Genomic DNA, 24,943 nt, shown 5'->3' with positions numbered 1-24,943 from the left:
CCTTCAGTCCCATTATTCTATCAAGCACTACCTCTCTAGTGACAGTATTCGCATTAAGGACCTCATCTCCTACCATCCTTCTATCTTTAATAACCGGCAAGCTATTTGTTTCCTCCTCCGTGAAGACCGATACAAAAAACTTATTTAAAACCTCAGCCATTTCCTTATCGCCCACAGCTAAATCCCCCCTCTCGTCCTCCAAGGCTCCAACATTCACTCTAGCCAGAGTCTTTTTCTTTATATATTTGTAAAAACTTTTACTATCTTTTTTATATTTATAGCTAATTTAGCTTCATACTCTATCTCTCCTTTCTTTATCACCTTCTTAGTCATTCTTTGTTGTTTTTTAAATCTTTCCCAATCTTCTAATCGCCCACTATTTTTAGCCGCTCTAAACGCATCAGCTTTTAATTTAATAGTCTCCTTTATTTCCTTCGATAACCACGGCTGGTTATCCCTTCTCCTACAGTCCTTCTTTACCATCGGAATATATATCTGCTGAGTACCGAAAAAGACCCCTTTAATAATCCTCCACTGTTCCTCAGCCGTCCTACCAACCAATCTGCACCCCCAATCTACATTTGCCAATTCTGCTCTCATCCTATCATACTCCCCTCTGTTCAAACAGACCACACAGGTTCGGGACCCTACTTTCTCATCCTCCATCTGCATCAGAAATTCAACCATACTATGATCGCTCGTCCCAGGAGGATCTGTCACAAGAAGATCCTTAATTCTTCCTGCCTCATTGTAACAGTTCTTTCTCCATCCACATGTGGGATTTAATGATATCAATAGTATTGAATGTCAAGGGGTAATCGATAAATTTGCTCTTGTTGGAGAAGGTACTAGCACTTGATTGGTGTTGTTACATATGTTGCGAATTTGAGTTTGTGACGTTGGAATGTGATGTTGGTAACAATGTAAAAAATTGTAAAAATGCTAGATGGGAAAAAAACTTTGTGTGGTCTCTTTAAAAGCTGGTTTTGTTTCTGTGCTTAGAGGTTTAAAATGCAAAGTGCATCCAAAATCCAAGCTGAAACATTTGTATCAAAAAATCAAGCAGTGGTCTTGACAAAGGCAACCTGTTGTTGTTTGAATTTTGTCCAACCAATTTAAAGCATGCACTCGGCTACCAAGAACCTACAGGATTTGAATTTGATGCTGTTGACAACAGCAGACCAATCCTATTGTAGGAAAATTGGTAGTCATCACAGATATAAAAGAGAGTGAAAGGGGGAAAACAGTAGTTAGCAAATGCCACCTCCCAAATCTCAAGAGGAAGAGAGCAGCTCTCCACTCTGCCAGCTTTATAGGTCCCTTAAGAAAACTCATCATCTGACCATTGAAAAGGTACCAAATCAAAAATAACTCACAGACAGAGAAATCAACCAAAAAACTCCAGAAAGTTCCAAAAGACACAAGATCTGGTTGTATATTTTTTGACAGTGACAACATTCTGGTTTTTGTTTTGTTAATGAATGGGCATTGTATTTATTTGAACAGGATTCCACTAGAATTTTTTTTCAGTATGTTACTTGTTTGGTTAAGGTTCTCTATTAATTAAATAAAGAAATTGTTAACTGTTCATTTTAAAGTGAGTGTCAGGTATTTCTGTTAGTTAACCACTAAATGTTACTGAAGGACAGTTCACCTTCCCACACACTTTTAACAGACTACGAGGTGAAATATTCCTCTTTGGGGGACTTGGCGTTATGTATAAAAAGAGGATTAACCTCTGTGTCATAACACTTGCCACCTGTCAACTGAAACCTGAAAATTATCCCGGTCTTGAGAAAAGAGCAAGAATTATCCATGTTTTGCTGCTTATGGACATGAATAATTCGTATCTGAAGAGTTGCAAATGGTACTGAGCACTATGCATGCGACTCACCAAAATCCCTGCTTCAGACCTTTGGTGGGGGGGAGGGGGTTAGATGTGAGTAGAGCAGGTCATTGATGAAGCAGCTAAACATGGTTGGCCCCAGAAAATGTTGTGCTGAGCATGATAACCTGTGGAGAGTTATCCCCCTGATCCCCACTGACTTCAAGTTTGCTAGGAATTCTTGATGGCACATACGCTGCCTTGATTTTGACTCACCTGATGAAGGAGCAGTGCTCTGAAAGCTTGTGATACCAAATAAACCTGTTGGACTTTAACCTGGTGTTGTGAGACTTCTTACTAGATTTTCGGGACAGTCACTGTGGCCTCACCTCTGGCATTCAGTTCTTTTGTGCATATTTTGTCCGAGGCTGTAATGAGGCCTACAATTGACTTCTGACTTCTGGGTGGCACAGTAATCGTGGTAAGCACTGCTACTTCACAGTACCAGGTTCAATTCCGGCCTGGGGTGACTGTGTGGAGTTTGCATGTTCTCCCTGTGCCTGCGTGGGTTTTCTCTGGGTGCTCCGGTTTCCTCCCATACTCCAAAGATGTGTGGTTTAGATTGATTGGCCATGGTAAATTGCCTCTTAGTTTCAGAGGGACTCACAGGGTAAATCCTTGGGGTTACAGGAATAGGACATGGGTGGGTTTATTGTCAGTGCAGACCCGATGGGCAGAATGGCCTCTTTCTGTATTGTTAGGATTCTATGATTCCGAATGGCTCTGGCAGAAACCTGGTAAACAAGTTATACGTGATTAGGGTCCATTTGATAGCTCTTTCAACAATAACTGCCATCATATTGCTGATGATTGAGTGGAGACTGATGGGAGATTAGAATTGCCCTGCCATTTGTGGACAGGATAGACTTGTCGGTAGATGCTAATGTTTTAGTTGTAATGGAACACCTTCATTAGGGCACTGCTAGTTCTGGAGCATTTAGTACTGCAGCCAGGATGTTGGCCCATAACATTTGCTGTGTCTAATGCCTTCATCTAATTTTTTTGTCTAATGCCAAGTGTCACCTGGGGTAAATCAAATTTTTTGAAGACTGGCACCTGTGGTGTTAGGGACCTGAGGAGGAAGTTGAAGAGGATAATTGACTTGGCATTTTTGACTGAAGATGGTTACAAATCCTTCATTCCTGTCTTTTACACTGACATGCTCGTTTCCACCATTATTGAGGAGCCATAGAGTCATACAGCGCAGAAGAGGCCCTTTGACCCATTGAGCCAGCACTAATACGCAAGAAACACCTGACTTTCTACCTAATCCGATTTACCATACTTGGTCCATAGCCTTGGAATGTTCTGACATACAACTGCTCATCCTGGTAATTTTTAAAGGATGTGAGTCGACTCACCTCTACTACCTTCTCCGGGGTGCATTCCAGACCGTCACCACCTTCTGGTAAAAATGTTTGTCCTCACATCTCCCCTAAACTTAGATATGTGAATGTGTGTGGAACTTCCTCCTTTGATTAGTTGTTTAATTGTCCATCACCATCATGACTGGATGTGGCAACACTGCAGAGCTTTAATGTGATTCATTGATTATGGGATCACTTACCTCCCTACTGCTAAAGTTTTGTTTTATTCATACATGGGACATGGGCATTGCTGGCTGGCCAGCATTTACTGCACATCCTAGTTGATACGTAGAAGATAGTGGGGAGCTGCTTTCTTGAATTGCTGCAGTCCACATGCTATAGGTTGACTCACAATGCTGTTAGGGAGAGGATTCCATGATTTTGACCCAGCAACTGCAAAGGAACAACAATATGTTTCTGTGTTAGGATGATGAGTGGCTTGGAGGGGAACTTGCAGGTGGTGATGTTTCCATGTATTTGCTGCACTTGTCCTTCTCGATGGGTATGGCCACTATGTAATAATTGTGATGAATTTTTGAGGTCCTGACACAGATCCTTCTGGGACACCACAAATAATAGCCTGCCCATTAATAGGAATCTCCTCCTTCATGTATCACACCCTAAGAGAGCATTGATGACAATGGACTTCCATTTGACTGATTTGCCATTGTACTCTGTAGTATTTCTGATCAGGAAACTTTCCTGCTCTTACTGCCTGACATCTGGCATATTGGAAGGATTCACATCCTTCTGATAGTCAACCTGGCTGGTTGCATTCATTAGTCCTGAAGAGGTACTTGAACCTAGAGCTTCTGGCCCAGAAGTAGGGATAACTACTACTGGACTACAAGACCCTTGTCCATTAGAATACCTATCTGGCTACCTCGTGCCACTCAACTTCTTAACCAACTTCAGTACCATGCACTATCCCTTTAGCTTATAGTCTTTGTTAGGGACTATATCAATTATCTTCTAACAGTCCATATTAATAAGACCCATAGACATCCCCTTGTTCACTACTCCCATTAACTCTTCAAAAAATTCAACCAGTTTGGATCTCTCTGATCAGCTGAACCTTTTCATTGGGATGATCTTAAACCCATGCTGTCTGTCAGCAGAATCGGCAGCAAGGGCTCAAGATCCGGTGAAACCCAGAAGTTGCGAATCTCACTGGCAAGATCATGATTTCCGACTTTCGCCAACCCTCACCAGCAACATAATCAGGTTCATGCCCATAATGGGTGAGAACCTGATTTACATTCCTTTAAATAAATCTGAATGGCATTAACCAATCCCTTCTTTCAAGATCTTTCCATTCATACCTTGCCGATGTGACATTGGTGAGGTTTACAAAAGCTTCACCCAGACATGAACCTGTTGTGAGTGTCCCTTTGGGAGTACAATGGTGAGTATAGCTCCTGGGGAATGGGGACGTGGCCAAACATGGAGCAGGAAATTAAGAGGGAATTTGAGGAAAAGACTTTTTCCCCCAGAGGGTAGTGGGAATCTGGAACCAAGTGCCTAAAAGGGTGGTTGAGATGGGAACCATCACAACATTTAAGAAGCATTTAGATGAGCCCTTGAAACACCATAGCATATAAGGCTACAGATCAAGAGCTGGAAAATGGGATTAGAATAGATAGGTGCTTGATAGCCAGTGCAGACAGATGGGCCTATGTGCTTTGAAACTCAATGACTGTAAAAACATTCTGACCTCCACTTCTGTCACCGCACTGGCTTGTCATGGAGACCAGAGCAGTCTCATTGAGTGACCTTCAGACTAAAATTGCAGTCATGGCTCAATGGCATCACTGGAGTCTGGTGTGCACAAACAAATATACCATTTTGGATAATGTTGGGAGAGATGAGATATCAGGGGATAACAGCAGCAGCAGCCAAAGCAGTGGCACCACTGCTGGCTCTGTTGTTAAGCAGGGAGGGACAAAGAGGACTAGAGCAATAGTTATAGGGGACTCTACAGTTAGCGGTGCAGGTAGATGATTCTGTGGATGTGAAAGAGACTCAGGATGGTATGTTGCCTCCCTTGTGCCAGGGTCCAGGATGTCTCTGAATGATCAGAAAGCATTCTGAAGGGAGAGGGTGAACAGCCAGAGATTGTGGTACATATTGGTACTAATGACATAGGTAGGAAAAGTGATGAGGTCCTGCAGCAGCAGTTTAGTGAGTTAGATAGAAAGTTAAAAAGCAGGATTCCTAGGGTTTTAATCTCAGGATTACTCCCTGTGCCATGTGCTAGTGAGGCTAGGAATAGGAAGATAGTGCAACTCAACACATAGCTAAACAGCTGGTGTAGGAGAGAGGGTTTCAGACAGCTGGACCATTGGAGTCTCTTCCGGAGAAGATGGGATCTGTACAAGAAGGATGGGTTGCATATAAATTGGAAGGGCATAAATATTCTGGCCGGAAGGTTTGCTAGTGTCACGGGGAGAATTTAAACTAGCTTGGCAGGGGGTTGAGAACCAAAGCAAAGGTGAATTAGCTGAAGGGGAACCAGAGAATAGGACCAGTCAGAGAAACAGCAGACAGGGTGGAGATGCTAACCAAAGAAGGTCTGGTGGACTGAAGTGCATTTGTTTCAATGCAAGTGTAACAAGTTAGCAGATCAACTTAGAGCTTGGATTAGTACAAGGAACTACGATGTTGTTACAGTTACAGAGACTTGGTTAAAGGAAGGACAGGATTGGCAGCTTCAGGATACAGATGTTTCAAGCAGGATAGAGCGGGATACAAATGGGGTGGGGGAGTTGCACGACTGGTTAAGGAGAATATCATAGCTGTACTCTGGGAGGACAGATTGGAGGGCTCATACAGCGAGGCAATATGGGTAGAACTCAGGAATAAGGAAGATATAGTCACAATAAGAACATAAGAAATAGGAGCAGGAGTAGGCCATCTAGCCCTTCGAGCCTGCCCCGCCATTCAGTAAGATCATGGCTGATCTGAAGTGGTTCAGTTTCACTTTCCCGCTTTTTCCCCATAACCCTTAATTCCCTTCTCTGTCAAAAACCTATCTACCCGTGTCTTAAATATATTTAGCGAGGTAGCCTCCACCACTTCAACGGGCAGAGAATTCCAGAGATTCACCACCCTTTGAGTGAAGAAGTTCCTCCTCAACTCCGTTCTAAACTGTCCCCCTTTATCTTGAGGCTGTGCCCTCTAGTCCTGCTGTCCTTTCTGAGCGGGAAGAATCTCTCTACCTCTACCCTATCCATCCCTTTCATTATCTTATACGTCTCTATAAGATCCCCCCTCATCCTTCTAAACTCCAACAAGTACAGACCCAGTCTATTTAGTCTCTCTTCAAAGTCTAACCCCCTCATCTCCAGTATCAGCCTAGTGAACCTCCTCTGCACTCCCTCCAAGGCCAAAATATCCTTGCGCAAGTGCGGCGACCAAAACTGCACACAGTACCCCAGCTGCAGCCTCACCAGTGCCCTGTACAGTTGCAGCAAGACCTCCCTGCTTTTATATTCTATCCCCCTCGCTATAAAGGCCAGCATGCCATTCGCCTTCTTGATCACCTGCTGCACCTGCAGACTGGGTTTTTGCGACTCATGCCCAAGGACCCCCAGGTCCCTCTGCACCGTAGCATGCTGCAGCTTTTTGCCCTTTAAATAGTAATCCCTCCCACTATTATTCCTGCCAAAGTGGATAACATCACACTTGCTAACATTGTACTCCATCTGCCAGGTCCTCGTCCACTTGCTCAGCCTATCCAGATCCCTCTGCAGACTTTCCACACCCTCCGCACAATTTGCTTTTCCACTCATCTTTGTGTCATCAGCAAATTTCGACACCCTACACTCAGCCCCCTCCTCCAGATCATCTATATAAATGGTAAATAGCTGAGGCTCCAGCACCTACCCCTGTGGCACTCCACTAGTCACCAACTGCCAATCAGAATAGCACCCATTGATACCAACTCTCTGTCTCCTATTAGACAACCAATCCTCTATCCACGCTAACACCTTACCCCCAACTCCATGCCCCCTAACCTTCTGAAGCAACCTTTTGTGCGGCACCTTATCAAACGCCTTTTGAAAATTGAGAAACACCACATCCACCGGTTCCCCTCTGTCTACCGCACTAGTCACATCCTCATAGAAATCCAATAAATTCGTCAAACATGACTTCCCCTTAACGAATCCATGCTGTGTCTGCTCTGTCAAACCATTCCTTTCCAGGTGCCTTTCAAGCATTTTTCCAACAACGGACATTAAACTAACCGGCCTATAATTCCCTGCCTTTTGCCTGCTACCTTTTTTAAACAGCGGTGTAACATTAGCCGTTTTCCAATCTTCCGGCACTTCCCCGGAATCCAGCGAAGTTTGGTAAATAATCACTAAGGCATCTACTATCACCTCTGCCATTTCCTTCAGAACCCTGGGATGCATTCCATCCAGTCCTGGGGACTTGTCCACCATCAGTCCCGCTAGTCGATCAAGCACTACCTCTCTAGTGACAGTAATCGCATTCAGGCCCTCAACTCCTACCATCCTTCTATCTTTAATATCCGGCAAACTATTCGCGTCCTCCTCCGTGAAGACCGAGGCAAAAAACTTATTAAAGGCCTCAGCCACTTCCTCATCTCCCACCACTAAATCCCCCTTCTCATCCTCTAAAGGTCCAACATTCACTCTAGCCAGCCTCCTCCGATTTATATATTTGTAAAAACTCTTACTGTCTTTTTCTATATTTAGTGCTAGTTTAGCTTCATAGTCTATCCTTCCTTTCTTTATCAACTTCTTAGTCATTCTTTGTTGATTTTTAAACCTCTCCCAATCTTCTATTCGCCCACTACTTTTACAATGTTGGGAGTTTACTATAGGCCACCCAACTGCCAGCGGTGGATCGAGGAACAGATATGTAGGCAGATTTTGGCAAGGTGTATAAGTAACAGGGTTGTTGTGGTGGGAGATTTTAACTTCCCCTATATTGACTGGGACTCACTTAGTGCTAGGGGAATGGATGGGGAAGAGTTTGTAAGGAGCATTCAGGAGGGCTTCTTGAAACAGTATGTCGATAGTCCAACTAGGGAAGAGGCCATACTGGACCTGGTATTGGGAAATGAGCCCGGTCAGGTGGTCAATGTTTCAGTAGGGGAGCAGTTCGGGAATAGTGACCACAATTCAGTAAGCTATAAGGTACTGATGGATTAAGATAAGTGTAGTCCTCAAGTGAAGGTGCTAAATTGTGGGAAGGCTAATTACAGCAATATTAGGCAGGAACTGAAGAATGTTGATTGGGAGCAGATGTTTGAGGGCAAATCGACATCTGGCATGTGGGAGGCTTTCAAATGTAAGTTGATAGGGATTCAGGACTGGCACATTCCTATAAGGATAAAGGATAAGTATGACAAGTTTTGGGAACCTTGAATAATGAGAAATACTGTGAGCCTAGTCAAAGAGAAAAGGAAGCATTTCTCAAAGAAAGGAGGCTGGGAACACACAAAGCAAGTGTGGAATACAAGGAAAGTAGGAAGAAACTTTAGCAAGGAGTAAGGAGGGCTAAAAGAGATCATGAAAAAGCATTTGTCAGCAGGATTAAAGAAAATCCTAAAGCTTTTTATACATATATAAAGAGCAAGAGGGTAGCCAGGAAGAGGGTTGGCCCACTCAAGGGAGGGTATCTATGTGTGGAGCCAGAGGAAATGGGCAAGGTATTAAATAAGGACTTGGTGGATGATGAGTCTGGGAAAGGATGTGTAGATATTTGAGTCATGTTGAGATCAAAAAGGAGTATTGGGGTTCTTGAGAAATATCCCTGATGGGATATACCCCAGAATATTGAAAGAGGCAAGGGAGAAAATTGCTGGGGCCTTGTCAGAAATCTTTGTATCCTCACTGGCTACAAGTGAGGCCACCATAAGAAGTATTACAACACCAGGTTAAAGTCCAACAGGTTTATTTGGTAGCAATAGCTTTTGGAGCGCTTGCTCCAACGTGTTCAAAAGCTTTTGGAGCGCTTGCTCCAACGTGTTCAAAAGCTTTTGGAGCGCTTTCGTCAGGTGAGTGGGAGTTCTATTCACAAACAGGGCATATAAAGACACAAAGTCAATTTACAAAATAATGCGAGTCTTCACAGGTAATCAAGTCTTAAAGGTACACTAAATGTGAGTGGAGAAAGCATTAAGCACAGGTTAAAGAGATGTGTATTGTCTCCAGACAGGACAGTTAGTGAGATTTTGCAAGCCCAGGCAAGTTGTAGGGGTTACAGATAGTGTGGCATGTACCCAAGATCCCATTTGAGGCTGTCCTCATATGTGTGGAACTCAGCTATCAGTCTCTGCTCAGCGACTCTGCGCTTGATCGAGTTTTTCGAGTAAGTGACGAAGATGATTTATGAGAGTAGCGCAGTGGATGTTGTCTACATGGACTTCAATAAGGCCTTTGACAAGGTCCCCCATGGCAGACTGGTGCAGAAGATGAAGTCGCATGAGATCAGAAGTGAGCTGGCAAGGTGTATACAAAACAGGCTCGGTCAAAGAAGACAGAGGGTAGTAGTGGAAGGGTGCGTTTCTGAATGGAGCGCTGTGATAAGTGGCATTCCTCAGGGGTCAGTGCTGGGACCTTTGCTATTTGTAATATATATAAATGATTTGGAGGAAAATGTAACTGGTCAATTAGTAAGTTTGAGGACGACACAAACGTTGGTGGATTTGCAGATCGCGATGAGGATTATCAGAGGATACAGCAAGATATAGATCAGTTGGAGACTTGGGCGGCGAGATGGCAGATGGAGTTTAAAGAACATAGAACACTACAGCACAAACAGGCCCTTCGGCCCACAATCTGGACAAATGTGAGGTGATGCATTTTGGAAGGTCTAATACAGATGGGAAATATACAGTAAATGGCAGAACCCTTAAGAGTATTGATAGGCAGAAGGATCTGGCTGTACAGGTACACAGGTCACTGAAAGTGACAATGCAGGTGGAGAAGGTAGTCAAAAAAGCATATGTCATGCTTGCCTTCATTGGCCGGGGCTTGAGTTTAAAAATTGGCAAGTCATGTTGAAGCTTTATAGAATCTTAGTTAGACTGCACTTGGAATATAGTGTTCAATTCTGGTCGCCACACTACCAGAAGGATGTGGAGGCTTTGGAGAGGGTACGGAAAAGATTTACCAGGATGTTGCCTGGTATGGAGGGCATTAGCTATGAGGAGAGGTTGGAGAAACTGGAACGACAGAGGTTGAGGAGTGACCTGATAGAAGTCTACAAGATTATGAGAGGCATGAACAGAGTGGATAGTCAGAAGCTTTTTCCCAGGGTGGAAGAGTCAATTACTAGGGGGCACAGGTTTAAGGTGCAAAGGGCAAAGTTTATAGGAGATATGTGAGGCAGATTTTTTACACAGAGATTAGTGGGTGCCTGGAACTTGTTGCTGGGAGAGATAGTGGAAGTGGATACGGTAGCAACTTTTAATGGGCATCTTGATAAATACATGAATGGGATGGAAATGAGGGATATGGCCCCCAAAAGGGTAGGGGGTTTTAGTTAAGTCGGGCAGCATGGTCGGTGCAGGCTTGGAGGGTCGGAAGGGCCTGTTCTTGTGTTGTAATTTTCTTTGTTTTTTTGTTCTTTGTTCCACGTAAAATTCTTGTGGGTGAATCTTGCTGAATCAAAAAAGGAGTTCAAAATTATGTCAGAGGGACTCTAACTCTCATCCAGGGGTGAGATAGTTAAATTCAGCCCTTTAGTGTTAAGAACAAGATTAATGGTTGTAGTACTAAGACTGAGGGGCCTGTTTCTACTCCTTATATCCTATTTCCTTTGTAATACCTGAAAATATTTTGTTACCCATGATCTAGAGGTTGCAAAAGCAGATGGATAAATATTATGGTATAATGGTATTATAGTATATAGCATTATTTGTGTAAGTTAAATTACTTCTTAAATTAAGTCATCATCAACTTTTGTGCCTTATAGCTACAACTTGAAATAGAAAGTCTGATGTCATCGATTACAAAAAATCAGGAGGGAAGTTCCTGTTACTATAAGAAAAAAATTAAAGAACTAAGAAGAAAACTACATGATCAGCGACAACTGATAACTCAACAGAAGGATGAGGTTAGATTCAATCAAATAAATCTTATATGTAATGTTACATCATTTAATAATTAGCTGGCAATTTTGCCCAATTTCTCTCAAGTGGGTCCCAAGATATAGAATCCCTTCAGTTCAGAAAGAGGCCGTTTGTCCATCGAGCCTGCACCGACAACAATTCCACCCAGGTCCTGTCCCCATAACCCCAAGTATTTACCCTGCTATTTCCCCTGACACAAAGGGGCAATTTAGCATGGCCAGTCAACCTAATCTGCACATCTTGAAGCTAGAGCACCTGGAGGAAATGTGCAGACACGGGGACAGTGATCTGAGACTGGAATTGAATCCGGGTTCCTGGCGCTGTGAGGCAACAGTGTTAACCACTATGCCATCCTGCACTTCATATTTCTGAGTTAGGTGCAAACAATCTTAGCTGTATATAGAGGTTGGTTACCTGGATTGAGTGATCTAATATTGTGCGCTGATTTTTTTTGGCTGAGGAAACTGGACTTGATGACTTCAAAAGATCATGTATTGCAAATAATACTTAGCACAGTAACGATTGTACTTTAAAGTCATAGGGCCCGATTTTACCAAAAATTCGCGCCGTTTTTGGTTGCATTAGTATGCATTTAAATCGATTTAATGAACCGCATGCCCAACTCTACCGCCAAATCCCACTTTACCATCTTAGGGTCCGTTCCGGATCCGTGCTGTAAGCACCCTGCAGAACAAAAATCCGAAGCCGATTTTTATTCTGCAGTGGAACCTCCTTGACCATCCTCCTCAACCATCCTTTGCAGACCCCCCCGCTAACCACCCTGGCAGAACCCCCCTCTCCGCCCCCACCCTGGATCGAACACCCCGGGAGGCAGGCCTCCCCTGGCAGACCCCCTCCTGGACCAGACCCCCCTCCGGGAGGCAGGACCCCCCAGCGGAGCATACACCCAACCTACCTCGATCACTGGACTCCCTCCACCATTCTTCTTGATCATCTTCAGTCCTTCGAGAGCCTGCAGCATCCTCCTGGCCACAGACTCGGAGCCACGGCTGGAGTGACTGGGTTTCACACCATTCCGCTGACGTCTACCGGAGGAGGAGGGGGCTCACATGGATCTCTGGTTGTGGGGGGGCAGGAGTGTCCACTGTCACTCTGTGGGCGATCCCTCCTTCCTACTGGAGGAATGAATCCCTCCTCCCGGAGTGGATGTGCAACCATGCCATCCCACCAAACCTTCAAGATTAAGTGATTCCTCACTAAGAAGATGAAGCAGAACTGGCCGATTCCACAGTGGATCCGCATGAAAACCGGCAACAAGATCAGGGACAACTCCAAGAGGAGACACTGAAGAAGGACCAAGCTGAGCCTGCAAAGGGATACAGCATCACTGGTACACTACCAGCCACAGATTACTCTTCCCTGCTGGGGCAAGAGAGCGGGAGAGATGGTTGTGGCTGGTAGTGTACCAGTGATAGTGTATCCCTTTACAGGCCCAGCTTAGTCCTTCGCCAGTGTCTCCTCTTGGAGTTGTCCCTGATCTTGTTGCCAGTTTTCATGCGGATCCACTGTGGAATCGACCAGTGATGCTTCATCTTCTTAGCGAGGAATCGCTTGATCCCTGAGGGTTTGGTGGGATGGTATGGCCGCATGTCCACTCCTGGAGAAGGGATTCATTCCTCTGGTGGGGAGAAGGGATTGCCCGCAGAGTGGCAGTAGACACCCTTGCTTGCTCGTGCCCCCTAACCAGAGATCCATCTGAGCCCCCCCTCCTCCCCCCAGAGGATGATCTTTGTCAGAGAGCTGCTCTCTCCGCTTTCTGCTTTTTTTCCTGCAACTGGTTTTAATGATACATCATACAAACAACTAAATATACGTAAGTCAAATCCACACAAATGTTGTCAGGAACAGAAGGCACAGAATTAATGTGACTGGGTTTGTCTAATTAATATTCAAAGCATTTTCTCCTTGCATTTAAGCCATGCAATATTAGAAATAAAAACAGGAATCTGTTTTTCATTCCCTTTATCCTTCCTGTAGAAACACATTTTAATAAACTAAATGGAGTCAATCATAAATAAAAAATACAACTTATTAATGACATCCCAATAATATGTGTATTTGTCAAAGTTCCACTGATGTCAGGCACTCCAGTGATGGTTGTTTCTAAAATCTAAAATTTTGAAGACTACTTCTTCGTCCAGAATTTGCTCTAATTGTCAAATTTAAATTCATCTTCAAATTGGTCCTCTTTCGTTCTAGCTCTTTTGGGAACATGTTTGCACAATCTTGCTTTCCTTTCAGCTTCTGGTAGAAGGGAAACATCGACTGGCATCATATTAATTTTTTTAGGCTCCTTGTATCAGGTATTGATAGTGGACCCATCAGGCCGAACCAACAAAAACAGGATACAGCCTGGCATTGATCTGCCTTCCAAAGCGAGCTACTGGTGTTCTATTGGAATTGTTCTGCCTGGGTACGCTGACACAGAAAGCAGGAAGCAATCTTACAGAAGGCACAAACCGCCACAGCCGCGCACTCCAGCCCAGCACCCAGGTGTGCTGCCTCTGATTTTTTTTGAACTGCGCATGCACAGTTCAGAGATCCAAACGGTCCGGCAGCGCTAAGCCCTGCCCACAGCGCGGATTGGATCAGAGCCGGCAAGAAGTATAGCGGCGTGCTGGAACAAGAATTTCGGGCTTGGATCCATATTATGCCTGGATCCGGCCCTGAGGCTCCCACTGGTAAAATCGGGCCCATAGAGTCATAGAGGTTTACAGCATCGAAACAGGCCCTTTGGCCCAACTTGTCCATGCCGCCTGCATTTGGCCCATATCCTTCTATACCCATCTTACCCATGTAACCGTCTAAATGCTTTTTAAAAGACAAAATTGTACCTGTCTCTACTACTATCTCTGGCAGCTTGTTCTAAACACTCACCATTCTCTGTGTGAAAAAATTGCCCCTTTGGAAATTTCTGTATCTCTCCCCTCTCACCATAAATCTATGCCCTCTAGTTTTAGATTTCCCTACCTTTGGGAAATGATATTAACTTTCTAGCTGATCTGTCTCTCATTATATAGATCTCTATAAGACCTCCATAAGATTTTAAAGTGATCAGCTTACTTATACTGCAATGACAAAAGAATGAAAAGCTTGCCACATGGTGGGTTTCTTAGTGGATCTTAGTGCCTTTGATGGTGTCACCATGTAATCATGTAACACACTGCAGAGAGATAAGTTGGTTCACAACACATAACATCCCTCCTCTTTAGTCGAGTAGTATGACAACTAAGATTAATTTTAACTCTTACTCAGTATGAATAATAATTAATTTACCATGTATCATTATGTACAGTTTTATGTATATTCAATCAGGATGAAAGTCTTTTAGGTAGATGTTGGTTCACATAGGCAGAATCTGACATTCAGGAGCATTGCTTTCATGCTCTCTATTCAACACTTTGCTCAGGAACATCATCTGATAAGGTTGGTTCTTCTTCAGCTTCTACAGATGCTATTAGCTCAACTGGTATAGAATCTGAATTTGATGAAATTGTTCTGATAGTTCAGGTATTTCCAACCTTGAGGATCAGATGTTGGCTTTTCAGATATCGACTCTGCAAATTCTCTTTTTGAAGTGAGGATTTGATCTGTATATCTCCTCCAAACTCTCTTGTCATCAGTTTGCATTGTGTAAGCAATAGGCCCTGTCTTTGTGACTTCTCACTTGAGGAATAGTTTGTCACTATAACTCTTTCTGATTAGTGTTGATCAGGGGATCAACACTAATGTTTGTTCATGGCGAGTAACTTAGCTTTGTTATTGTTGCGCTACTCTAGTAGAAGTGCTGGGCGGTAAGAGCAAATCAAATTTGGTTCTCAACTTCCTGTGTAAAAACAGTATTGCTGGCAATTTTGGGGTTGTTGCATGGACTGTGTTTCTGTACAATATGAGACAATTATTTACTCTTTTAGCAAACAGTCCTTCATACGTTGATGCTTTAATGGCATTCATCATTAACTGCACCAACCTTTCCACTAATAGATTGGTGGAAAGCTGATAAGGCACAGATTTGATATGCTGTATGCCATGGTTTCTGAGATAGTCGACAAGTTCTCTTGACATGATTGTTATATACAAAAGAACAAAGAACAAAGAACAACCCAGCACGGGAAACAGGCCCTTCGGCCCAACGAGCCCGTGCCGCCATCTTAACAAAGCATTTTCCTACACCTACCTTGCTCCGTGTGTTTGCTAATAGAACATAGAACATAGAACACTACAGCACAAACAGGCCCTTCGGCCCACGAGTTGCGCCGATCACATCAACACCTATCTATAACCCCCAATCCCATAAAACCCCATATACTCATCCAGAAGTCTTTTAAAAGACCCCAGCGAGTTCGCCTCCACCACCACTGACGGCAGCTGATTCCACTCATTCACCACCCTCTGAGTGAAAAACTTACCCCTAACATCACTTCTGTACTTTCCTCCCCGCATCTTAAATCTGTGTCCTCTCGTAGTGACCATTTCAACCCGGGGAAATAGCCTCTGAGAATCCACCCTATCCATTCCTCTCAACATTTTATAAACCTCTATCAGGTCGCCCCTCAACCGTCGTCTCTCCAGGGAAAAGAGACCCAGCTCCCTCAACCTAACTTCATAAGGCATGCCTCCCAGTCCAGGCAACATCCTTGTAAATCTCCTCTGTACCCTTTCAATAGCTTCTACGTCTTTCCTATAGTGAGGCGACCAGAACTGCGCACAGTACTCTGAATGAGGCCTGACAAGGGTCTTATAAAGTTGCAGCATTACCTCCCGACTCCTAAACTCAATCCCTCGATTAATGAAGGCCAGTACACCATACGCCTTCTTGACCACCTCCTCCACCTGCGAGGCCGATTTAAGAGTCCTGTGGACCCGGACCCCAAGATCCTTCTGCTCTTCAACACTACTAAGACTCCTGCCCTTGATAGTGTACTCGTTCATCCCGTTGGTTCTGCCAAAATGGACGACTACGCATTTATCCGCGTTGAAGTCCATCTGCCACTTCTCCGCCCAGTCCTGCATCCTATTTATGTCCTGCTGCAACTTTTGACATCCTTCCAGACCATCCACAACACCACCGACCTTCGTGTCATCAGCGAACTTACTTACCCATCCCTCCACTTCCTCATCCAGGTCACTTATGAAAATGACAAACAGCAAGGGTCCTAGAACAGATCCCTGGGGCACTCCACTGGTGACTGACCTCCATTCAGAAAAGGACCCATCCACAACCACTCTCTGCCTTCTACAGGCAAGCCAGTTCTGGATCCACAAGGCCAAAGGCCTTGGATCCCATGCCCTCTCACCTTCTCATGAAGTCTTGCATGGGGGACCTTATCAAACGCCTTGCTGAAGTCCATGTACACCACGTCCACGGCACTTCCTTCGTCAATGTGTTCAGTCACATTATCGAAGAACTCAACTAGGCTTGTAAGGCATGACCTGCCCTTGACAAATCCATGCTGACTATTCCTGATCATGTCAAACCTCTCCAAATGCTCGTAAATCTTGTCCCTCAGAAGCCTCTCCATCAGCTTACCAACCACTGAGGTCAGACTCACCGGTCGGTAATTTCCCGGGCTATCTCTGTTCCCTTTCTTGAAAATAGGGACTACATCCGCAATCCTCCAATCTTCCGGAACCTCTCCCGTCTCCATTGACGACACAAAGATCATCGCCAGGGGCTCTGCAATCACTTCCCTCGCCTCCCACAGTATCCTGGGGTATATCCCATCTGGTCCCGGCGACTTATCTATCTTGATAGAATTCAAAAGTTCTAACACATCCTCCACCTTAATATCCACAAACTCAATCTTTTCCATCTGCTGCAAATCCGTAGCAAAATCTCCCAGATCAGCTTCCACCGTGAATACTGAGGCAAAGTACTCATTAAGCACCTCTGCCATTTCTTCTGGTTCCACACAGACCTTTCCACCTTCACCTTTTATAGGTCCTATCCCTTCTCTTCTCATCCTTTTACCTTTCACATATTTATAGAAGGCCTTGGGATTCTCCTTAATCTTACCCGCCAAGGTCTTCTCATGACCCCTTCTGGCTCTCCTAATTTCCCTTTTAAGCTCCTTTCTACAGTCCTTATACTCCTCAAGATCCTTAACCTCTCCTAGTTCTCTGAACCTTTTGAACACCTTCCCTTTCCTCCTGACTAGGTTCAACACAGCCTTCGTGCACCACGGTTCCCGCGACCTACCAAAACCCCCTTGTCTCATCGGAACCCCTATTGTAGCCAGATTCAGGAGAGAATAGTGTAGGGTCAATTTGGTACACCAATTAGCCTAAAAGCACATCTTTGGGGTGTGGGAGGAAACCGGAGCACCCGGAGGAAACCCACGCAACCACAGGGAGAATGCGCAAACTCCCACAGACACCGGCCGAAATCCATGTATCTGCACAGCTAGCAGTGATAGTCACTGAGCTGTTGTGGTGCCCATCTGCTGGTCCAGGTTTAAGCACACACACCGACACGAAGTACTAGGCCACTCTCGAAACATCCAAGAGCAGCCCACGCACGACCCACCGTGTGCATGCCCCTCGTTTGACAACGAGGTGGACCGACACACCTGCGGATTAAAAGAGACAAAACATTAACATGTAGTATTACATTTCCAGTATCGTCCCAAGGCTCTGACCCTTTTTAAAACTGTCGCCTATAACCCTCCATCCCTGTGTCACTCATGTGCCTATCTAAGTAAACCTTAAACAAGTCCAGTGTGCCTGCCTCAACCACCTTACTAGGGAGCGCATTCCATACCCCCAACGACCCTCTGTGTGAAAACCTCCCTCTAGTATCCATATTATACTTCTCCCCCCTCACCCTTAGCTCGTGACCCCTTGTGATCTTTGTCTCCAATCTAGGAAAAAGCCTGCCACTTTATCTATACCTTTCATTATTTTGTACACCTCTGTCAGATCCCTCCTTAATCTCCGTCTTTCTAAGGAGAAAAGCCCCAGTTTACCCAATCTTTCCTCATATCCCAGTCCTTCCATACCAGGCAGCATCCTGGTAAACCTCCTCTGCACTCTCTCCAGGGTCTCCACGTCCTTCCGGTAGTAAGGTGACCAGAACTGGACGCAGTACTCCAAATGCGGCCTAACCAATGTTCTGTACAACTGAAGCATTAGACAACAGCTCTTATACTCTATACCCCTTCCTATAAAGGCTAGCATTCCGTAAGCTTTCTTCGCAACCTTCTCCACCTGGGTTGCCACCTTCAGAGACTTGTGCACTTGCACTCCCAAGTCCCTCTGCACTTCTATACTCTTAATTGGTCTACCTTTTATCATGTAACTCCTCCCTGCATTATTCCTTCCAAAATGCATCACCTCGCATTTGTCAGGATTAAATGCCATCTGCCATCTATCTGCCCAGCATACTAGCCTATCTATATCCTGCTGTGTCACCTGACAATCTTCCTCACTATCCGCCAATCCTGCCATCTTGGTGTCATCTGCAAATTTGCTGATCACACCACGTACACCCTCTTCCAAGTCGTTTATATATATTACGAAGAGAAGAGGTCCTAGTGCTGAGCCCTGCGGCACACCACTGGTGACAGACCTCCAGCTTGAAAAGGACCCTTCCACTACTACTCTCTGTCTCCTATTGCTATAGCTAGTTTGCAATCCATCTAGATGCCTGTCCCTGTATCCCATGAGCCTTAATCTTTTCTACCAGTCTACTGTGAGGGACTTTGTCAAACGCCTTACTGAAATCGATGACATCAACGGCTTGCCCATTGTCAACCGTTTTTGTCACCTCCTCAAAAAATTCTACCAGATTCGTAAGGCAAGAGCTCCCCTGAACAAAGCCATGTTGCGTATCCCTGATCAGATCGCAACGCTCCAAATACTTATACATCCTATCCCTAACAATTTTCTCCAACAATTTTCCTACCACCGATGTCAAACTCACCGGCCTATAATTATCAGGGTTATCCCTACTGCCCTTTTTAAACAGCGGTACCACATTAGCTATCCTCCAGTCCCCTGGGACCTCAGCTGTGTCCAAAGAAGAGACAAAGATTTGCGTCAGAGGCCCAGCAATTTCATCTTTCACCTCCCTAAGCAGCCTGGGATAAATGCCATCAGGCCCCGGAGCTTTATCAGTTTTTATGCTACCTAACAACCCTAACGCTTCCTCCCTCGTAATGGATATCTCCTTCAACTGATCTACAGCTCCCTCCAAGACATTACAAGACCCCAAGCCCCTCTCTTTCGTGAATACTGACGCAAAGTATAAAAGTACACATTTTACAAATTCCTCCCCATCCGTACCCCCAGCTCTAGGCACCTTCCAATCCACTCCAGGGAGAGTAAAGTCACCCACTACAACCACACTATTTTTTCTGCACCTATCTAAAATGTCTCTACAAATGCCTTCCTCCACTGCCCGTGGGCTGTTGGGTGGCCTATAGTACACCCCTAGCATAGTAATCTCTCCCTTCCTATTCCTCAATTCCACCCACAGCGACTCAATCCCTAACTCCTCTATATTATCCTCCCTCTGCACCGCTGTGATGTGCTCCTTAACTAACAACGCCACCCCGCCACCTCTCTTCAATCCTCCCGTCACACCTAAAACACTTATATCCAGGAATATTTAGCTGCCACTCCTGCCCTTCCTTTAACCACGTCTCTGTCACTGCCACCACATCTAAATTCCTCACGAACATCAAGGCCCTAAGCTCATCTGTTTTACCCGTTACACTCCTCGCATTGAAACAGACGCAATCCACCCCTCCAGGCCCACTCGGATCCTCATTTCCCCGGATAATTTTCCTTTCAACCAAACCTACTCTGTCACCCAACTCGCTCCCGATCCCAGTGCCTAATGAGCTATCAGTCTCATCCCCACTCCCCCCGATATTAGTTTAAACCCTGCCGAAACACTCTAGCTAACCTCCCAGCTAAGATATTTGTCCCTCCCCATTCAAATGTTCCCCATCCCTCCTGTACAGGTGCCCTTCTCTCACAAATACTTCCCAGTGATCGACAAAAATAAAGCCCTCTACCTTGCACCAATCCCTCAGCCATGCATTCAGCTGCATGATCTCATTATTCCTAGCCCTGCTGTTACTAGGCAGTAGTCCAGAGAATGCCACCCTGGAGGCCCTGCTCTTCAGCTTGGCCCCCAACTCCCTAAATTGCCTACATACATCCCCCCTACTCTGCCTTCCTACGTCCTTTTCTCCTATGTGTATAATTACTTCAGACTGGGTCCCCTCACCCTTCAAAATTCCCTCTATTCTCTCTGATACGTCCTGTACCCCTGCTCCAGGGAGGCAGACTACCATCCTGGAGTCACGCTTTTGCTCACAGAACCGCCTATCAATTCCTTTGACCCTCCCATCCCCCACCACTATCTCATTGCCAGCCCCCTTCCTTTTGGGAATATAATTGAATCTTCCACTCAAGGAAAAAGCTTCTGACTATCCACTCTGTCCATGCCCCTCATAATCTATTATAGAAAGGATATTATTAAACTAGAAAGAATGAAGAAAAGATTTACTAGATTTACTGGGACTTGATGGTTTGAGTTACAAGTAGAGGGTGGATAGACTGGGACATTTTTTTCTGGCGCGTGATCTTATTGAGGTCTATAAAATAATGAGGGGTGTATGTCATCAAGATAGTCAGTATATTTTGCCAAAAGTAGGAGAGTCTAAAACTAGAGGGCATAGGTTTAAGGTGGAAGGGGATACCAAAGAATCCAGAGGGGCAATTTTTTCACACAGTGGGTGGTGAGTGTCTGGAACAAACTGCCAGACGTAGTAGTAGAGGTAGGTACAATTTAGTTGTTTAAAAAGCATTTAGACAGTAAGATGGATAAGATGGGTATAGAGGGATATGGGCCAAATGTGGGCAACTGGGACTAGCTTAGTGGTCAAAAAAAGGGGTGGCATGGACAAGTTGGGCAGAAGGGCCTGTTTCCATGCTGTAAACCTCCATGACTCTTTGGACTGAGTCCCGTTATTACTAACTAATTGCTTTAGTTTGTCAAACCATGCAAATACTATATCTAGTTGTTCGATTGTCTTTTCATTAGTCATTGATTTCAGCACCATGATTCTGGGCCATTAGGAATGTGCATCAGCCTTGGACATGGAACATATACCCTGCAGTTGGTCTCACAAAGTCAACATAAATTCTTTGCCAAGGTTGTCTCAGTTAATTCCATGGGTGAAGTGGTTGAAGAAGTAGAATATTTTGTATCCTAGGACAAGGCTGACAATGGCCTACTCTTTCTGCAATCTGTGAGTTTAGTCCTGAAATATCTACTTGCAAGTTCTTTAATACATATGACTCCTGAATGTCCTTCATGGAATTGATCCAGTATGTGACTTCAAGCATGGAGGAATGATCACTCTAATTCCCCATAAGAGTGCTCTTGCTCTGTTTTTAACCTTGAACTCAAGTTTTTTTGTTCGATATGGCTTGAATTCTGGATTCATCCTCTATTTATCCAGCAGTGAACAAAGAAAATTACAGCACAGGAACAGGTCTTTTGGCCCTCCAAACCTGCACCAAACATGCTACCGATCTGAACTAAAACCCCCTTCTGGGGACCATATCCATCTATTCCTATCCTATTCATATATTCATCCAGACATCCATTAAAAGTCACTGTTGCATCTGCTTCCACATCTTCCCCCAGCAGGGAGTTCCAGGCATCCATCGCCATCTGTGTAAAAACTTGCCTCATACGTCTCCTTTAACCTTTCCATTTGCAACTTGAACTTATGCCCCTAGTAATTGACTCTTCCAACCTAGGAAAAAGCTTCTGACTCTATACTCTGGCCATGCCCCTCATAATCTTGTAGACTTCTATCAGGTTGCCCTCAATCTCCATCATTCCAGTGAGAACAAGCCAAGTTTATTAAATCTTTCCTCATAGTTAATACCCTCTGGACCAGGCAGCATCCTGGTAAACCTCTTCTGTATCCTCTCCAAAGCCTCCACATCTTTCTGGTTGTGCAGTGACCAGAATTGAACACTATATTCCAATTGCAGCCTAACCAAGGTTCTATAAAGCTGCAACATGACTTGCCAATTTTTAAATTCAATGCCCCAGCCGATGAAGACAAGCATGCTGTAAGCGTTCTTGACTACCTCTTCCACCTGCGTTGTTAGTTTCAGTGACCCGTACAGATTCCTCTGCCCATCAATACTTTTAAGAATTCTGCTATTTACTGTATATTTCCCATCTGAATTAGACCTCCAAAAATGCATTACCTCATATTTGTCCAGATTAAACTCCATCTGCCATCTCTCCACCCAAGTCCACCAATCCATATCTTGCTGTATCCTCTGACTGTGCTTATCGCTACCCACAATTCCACCAAGCTTACTAATCAAACCAATTACATTTTCCTCCAAATCGTTTGACATAGCAGCAAAGGTTCCAGCACTATCCCTGAGGAACACCACTTGTCACAACACTCCAAATTTCTGGTCAAATATAACACCCAGGATGTTGACAGTGGGGGAATTCAGTGATGGCAATTCCTTTGAGTATCAAGGAAAGATAGTTACATTCTGTCTTGTTAGTAATAGCCGTTACCTGGAACTTGTATGGCATGAATGTCACTTGCCACTTGTCAGCCAAAGTCTGGGTAATGTACAGGTCTTTGCTGAAGACTGACATCTGTAAAGGTGGGGACCTCTGGAAGATCCATTGGACATGAACTGCTTCAGTATTTGGGGAGTTGCAAATGGCGCTGCACTCCCATGTGCTGAGGCCACAGGTGGAGTACTGTGTGCAGCTCTGGTCACCATATTATAGGAAGGATGTAATTGCACAGGAGGGGATGCAGAAGAGCTTCACCAGGATGCTGTCAGGATGGAACATTTAAGTTATGAAGAGAGATTGGATAGACCTGTGTTGTTTTCATTGGAACAGAGAAGACTGAGGGTCGAACTGATTGAGGTGTACAAGATTATGAGGGGCATGGACAGGGTTGAAAGGGGCAGCTTTCCCTTAATTGACAAGACAGCTTCCCAACACACCAGAGAGACTCTGGTCTCCGTGAAGCCCCGACTAACAGGAGATTTTCACCCTTCAGGAAAACAAAATCTTGTTTTCAGCTAACCAACAGAATTTTCAAAACAATATGTAGATAGGGAAAATACTTCATTTTAACTTGCTGCCCCTTCTAAATCCTAACTGCCGCTTAGATCTGAAAATAAAAGAAAAAAAACTGTCCAAAAATACATGACCGTCCTCCTAACAATGCAGGATCATAAAATTAATCCCAAAGCAAAAATTCCATTTAAACTACTTAAGTAGCAATAAAATGACTCATTATAGTCAGTTCAGCAACAATGATATCACTGAAGCTTTTGATTTTGATTTGATTTATTATTGTCACATGTATTGGTGCACAATGAAAAGTATTATTTCTTGTGCATTATACAGACAAAGCATATTGTTCATAGAGAACCAAAGGAGAGAGTACAGAATGTAGTGTTACAGTCATAGCTGGAATGTAGAGAAAGATTGTCTTAATGCAAGGTAGGTTCATTCAAAAGTGTGATAGCAGCAGGGAAGAAGCTGTTCTTGAGTCGGTTGGTACATGACTTCATCTTTTGTTTCTTTTTCTGGATGGAAGAAGGTGGAAAAGATCACCTTTCGGAGTGCTGCTCCTTCATCAGGTGAGTGGGGAGTTCTGTCTCCCACTATCTGACAAAGGAGCAGCGCTCCGAAAGGTAATGGCTTTTGCTACCAAATAAACCTGTTGGATTTTCACCTGGTGTTGTGAGACTTCTTACTGTGTTCTCCATTGTCAACAGGCTTTCTTGTTGTTTGCACACTCTACTGGTGAGGAACCTGAGCTGGGAGGGTGGAGGAGGGGGGAGCACCATCAGCAGGACCAGAAGATCCTGCCAGAAGGAAGAGTTGGAAAATCCCACCTATTGAGTTTGTCATAACATGGAAGGTGGCGAGTCAAACTTTTTCTACTGGAAAGACAGACGCTGATAGAGGTCTACAAAATTATGAGAGGCATAGAGAGGGTGGATATTCATTGGCTTTTTCCCAGGTTGGAAGTGTCAATTACAAGGGGGCACAGGGTTCAAGATGAGAGGGAGAAAGTTTAAGGGAGATGTGAGGGGGAAGTTTTTCATGTAGAGAGTGGTGGATGGCTGGAACGCGCTGTCTGAGTGGGTGGTGGAAGCACATTAGCAACATTTAAAAGGTATCTAGATGGGTATATAAATAGGTAGGGATATGGACTGAGTAAGGGCAGATGTCTTTTTCGTTTGGGCATCATGAACAGCACTGGCTTAGAGGGCTGAATGACCTGTTCCTGTGCTGTACTTTTCTTTGTTCTTCTTCGTTCTTTTGAACAATTGTGTCTGTACCAGAATAAGTCCAAATAAGTCCAATTGCTAAATAGAACTGTGCTTTTGTTTTCCAGCTGAAAGCATGTCCTATCAAAGCACCAAAGAAGATATTGGAGCCTCCATGTAAGATTATATTTTCATGACATTAAAATGACTAATCTTTGTACCAAAATTTGTATCCTGGGTGAAGTGCCATCATGATATATCTTCATG

General features: G+C 44.4%; 1 protein-coding gene across 1 annotated transcript in view; it reads left to right on the top strand.

Annotated features, from left to right (window-relative positions):
- LOC145349481 (cilium assembly protein DZIP1-like) overlaps positions 1 to 24,943 on the top strand; it is a 390,694-nt gene that overhangs the window by 225,209 nt on the left and 140,542 nt on the right. The window contains exons 9-10 of the mRNA XM_080198019.1: positions 11,203 to 11,343; positions 24,805 to 24,853. Coding sequence (XP_080054145.1) covers positions 11,203 to 11,343; positions 24,805 to 24,853 — 190 coding nt within the window. The remainder of the gene's footprint in view (positions 1 to 11,202; positions 11,344 to 24,804; positions 24,854 to 24,943) is intronic.

This window comes from Carcharhinus amblyrhynchos, chromosome 10, assembly GCF_965287045.1.
Source record: "Carcharhinus amblyrhynchos chromosome 10, sCarAmb.v2.hapA, whole genome shotgun sequence".
NCBI classification, from domain to species: domain Eukaryota; kingdom Metazoa; phylum Chordata; class Chondrichthyes; order Carcharhiniformes; family Carcharhinidae; genus Carcharhinus; species Carcharhinus amblyrhynchos.
Note: the sequence above shows the minus strand (reverse complement) of the source record. Positions and strands in the feature narration are given on the sequence as shown.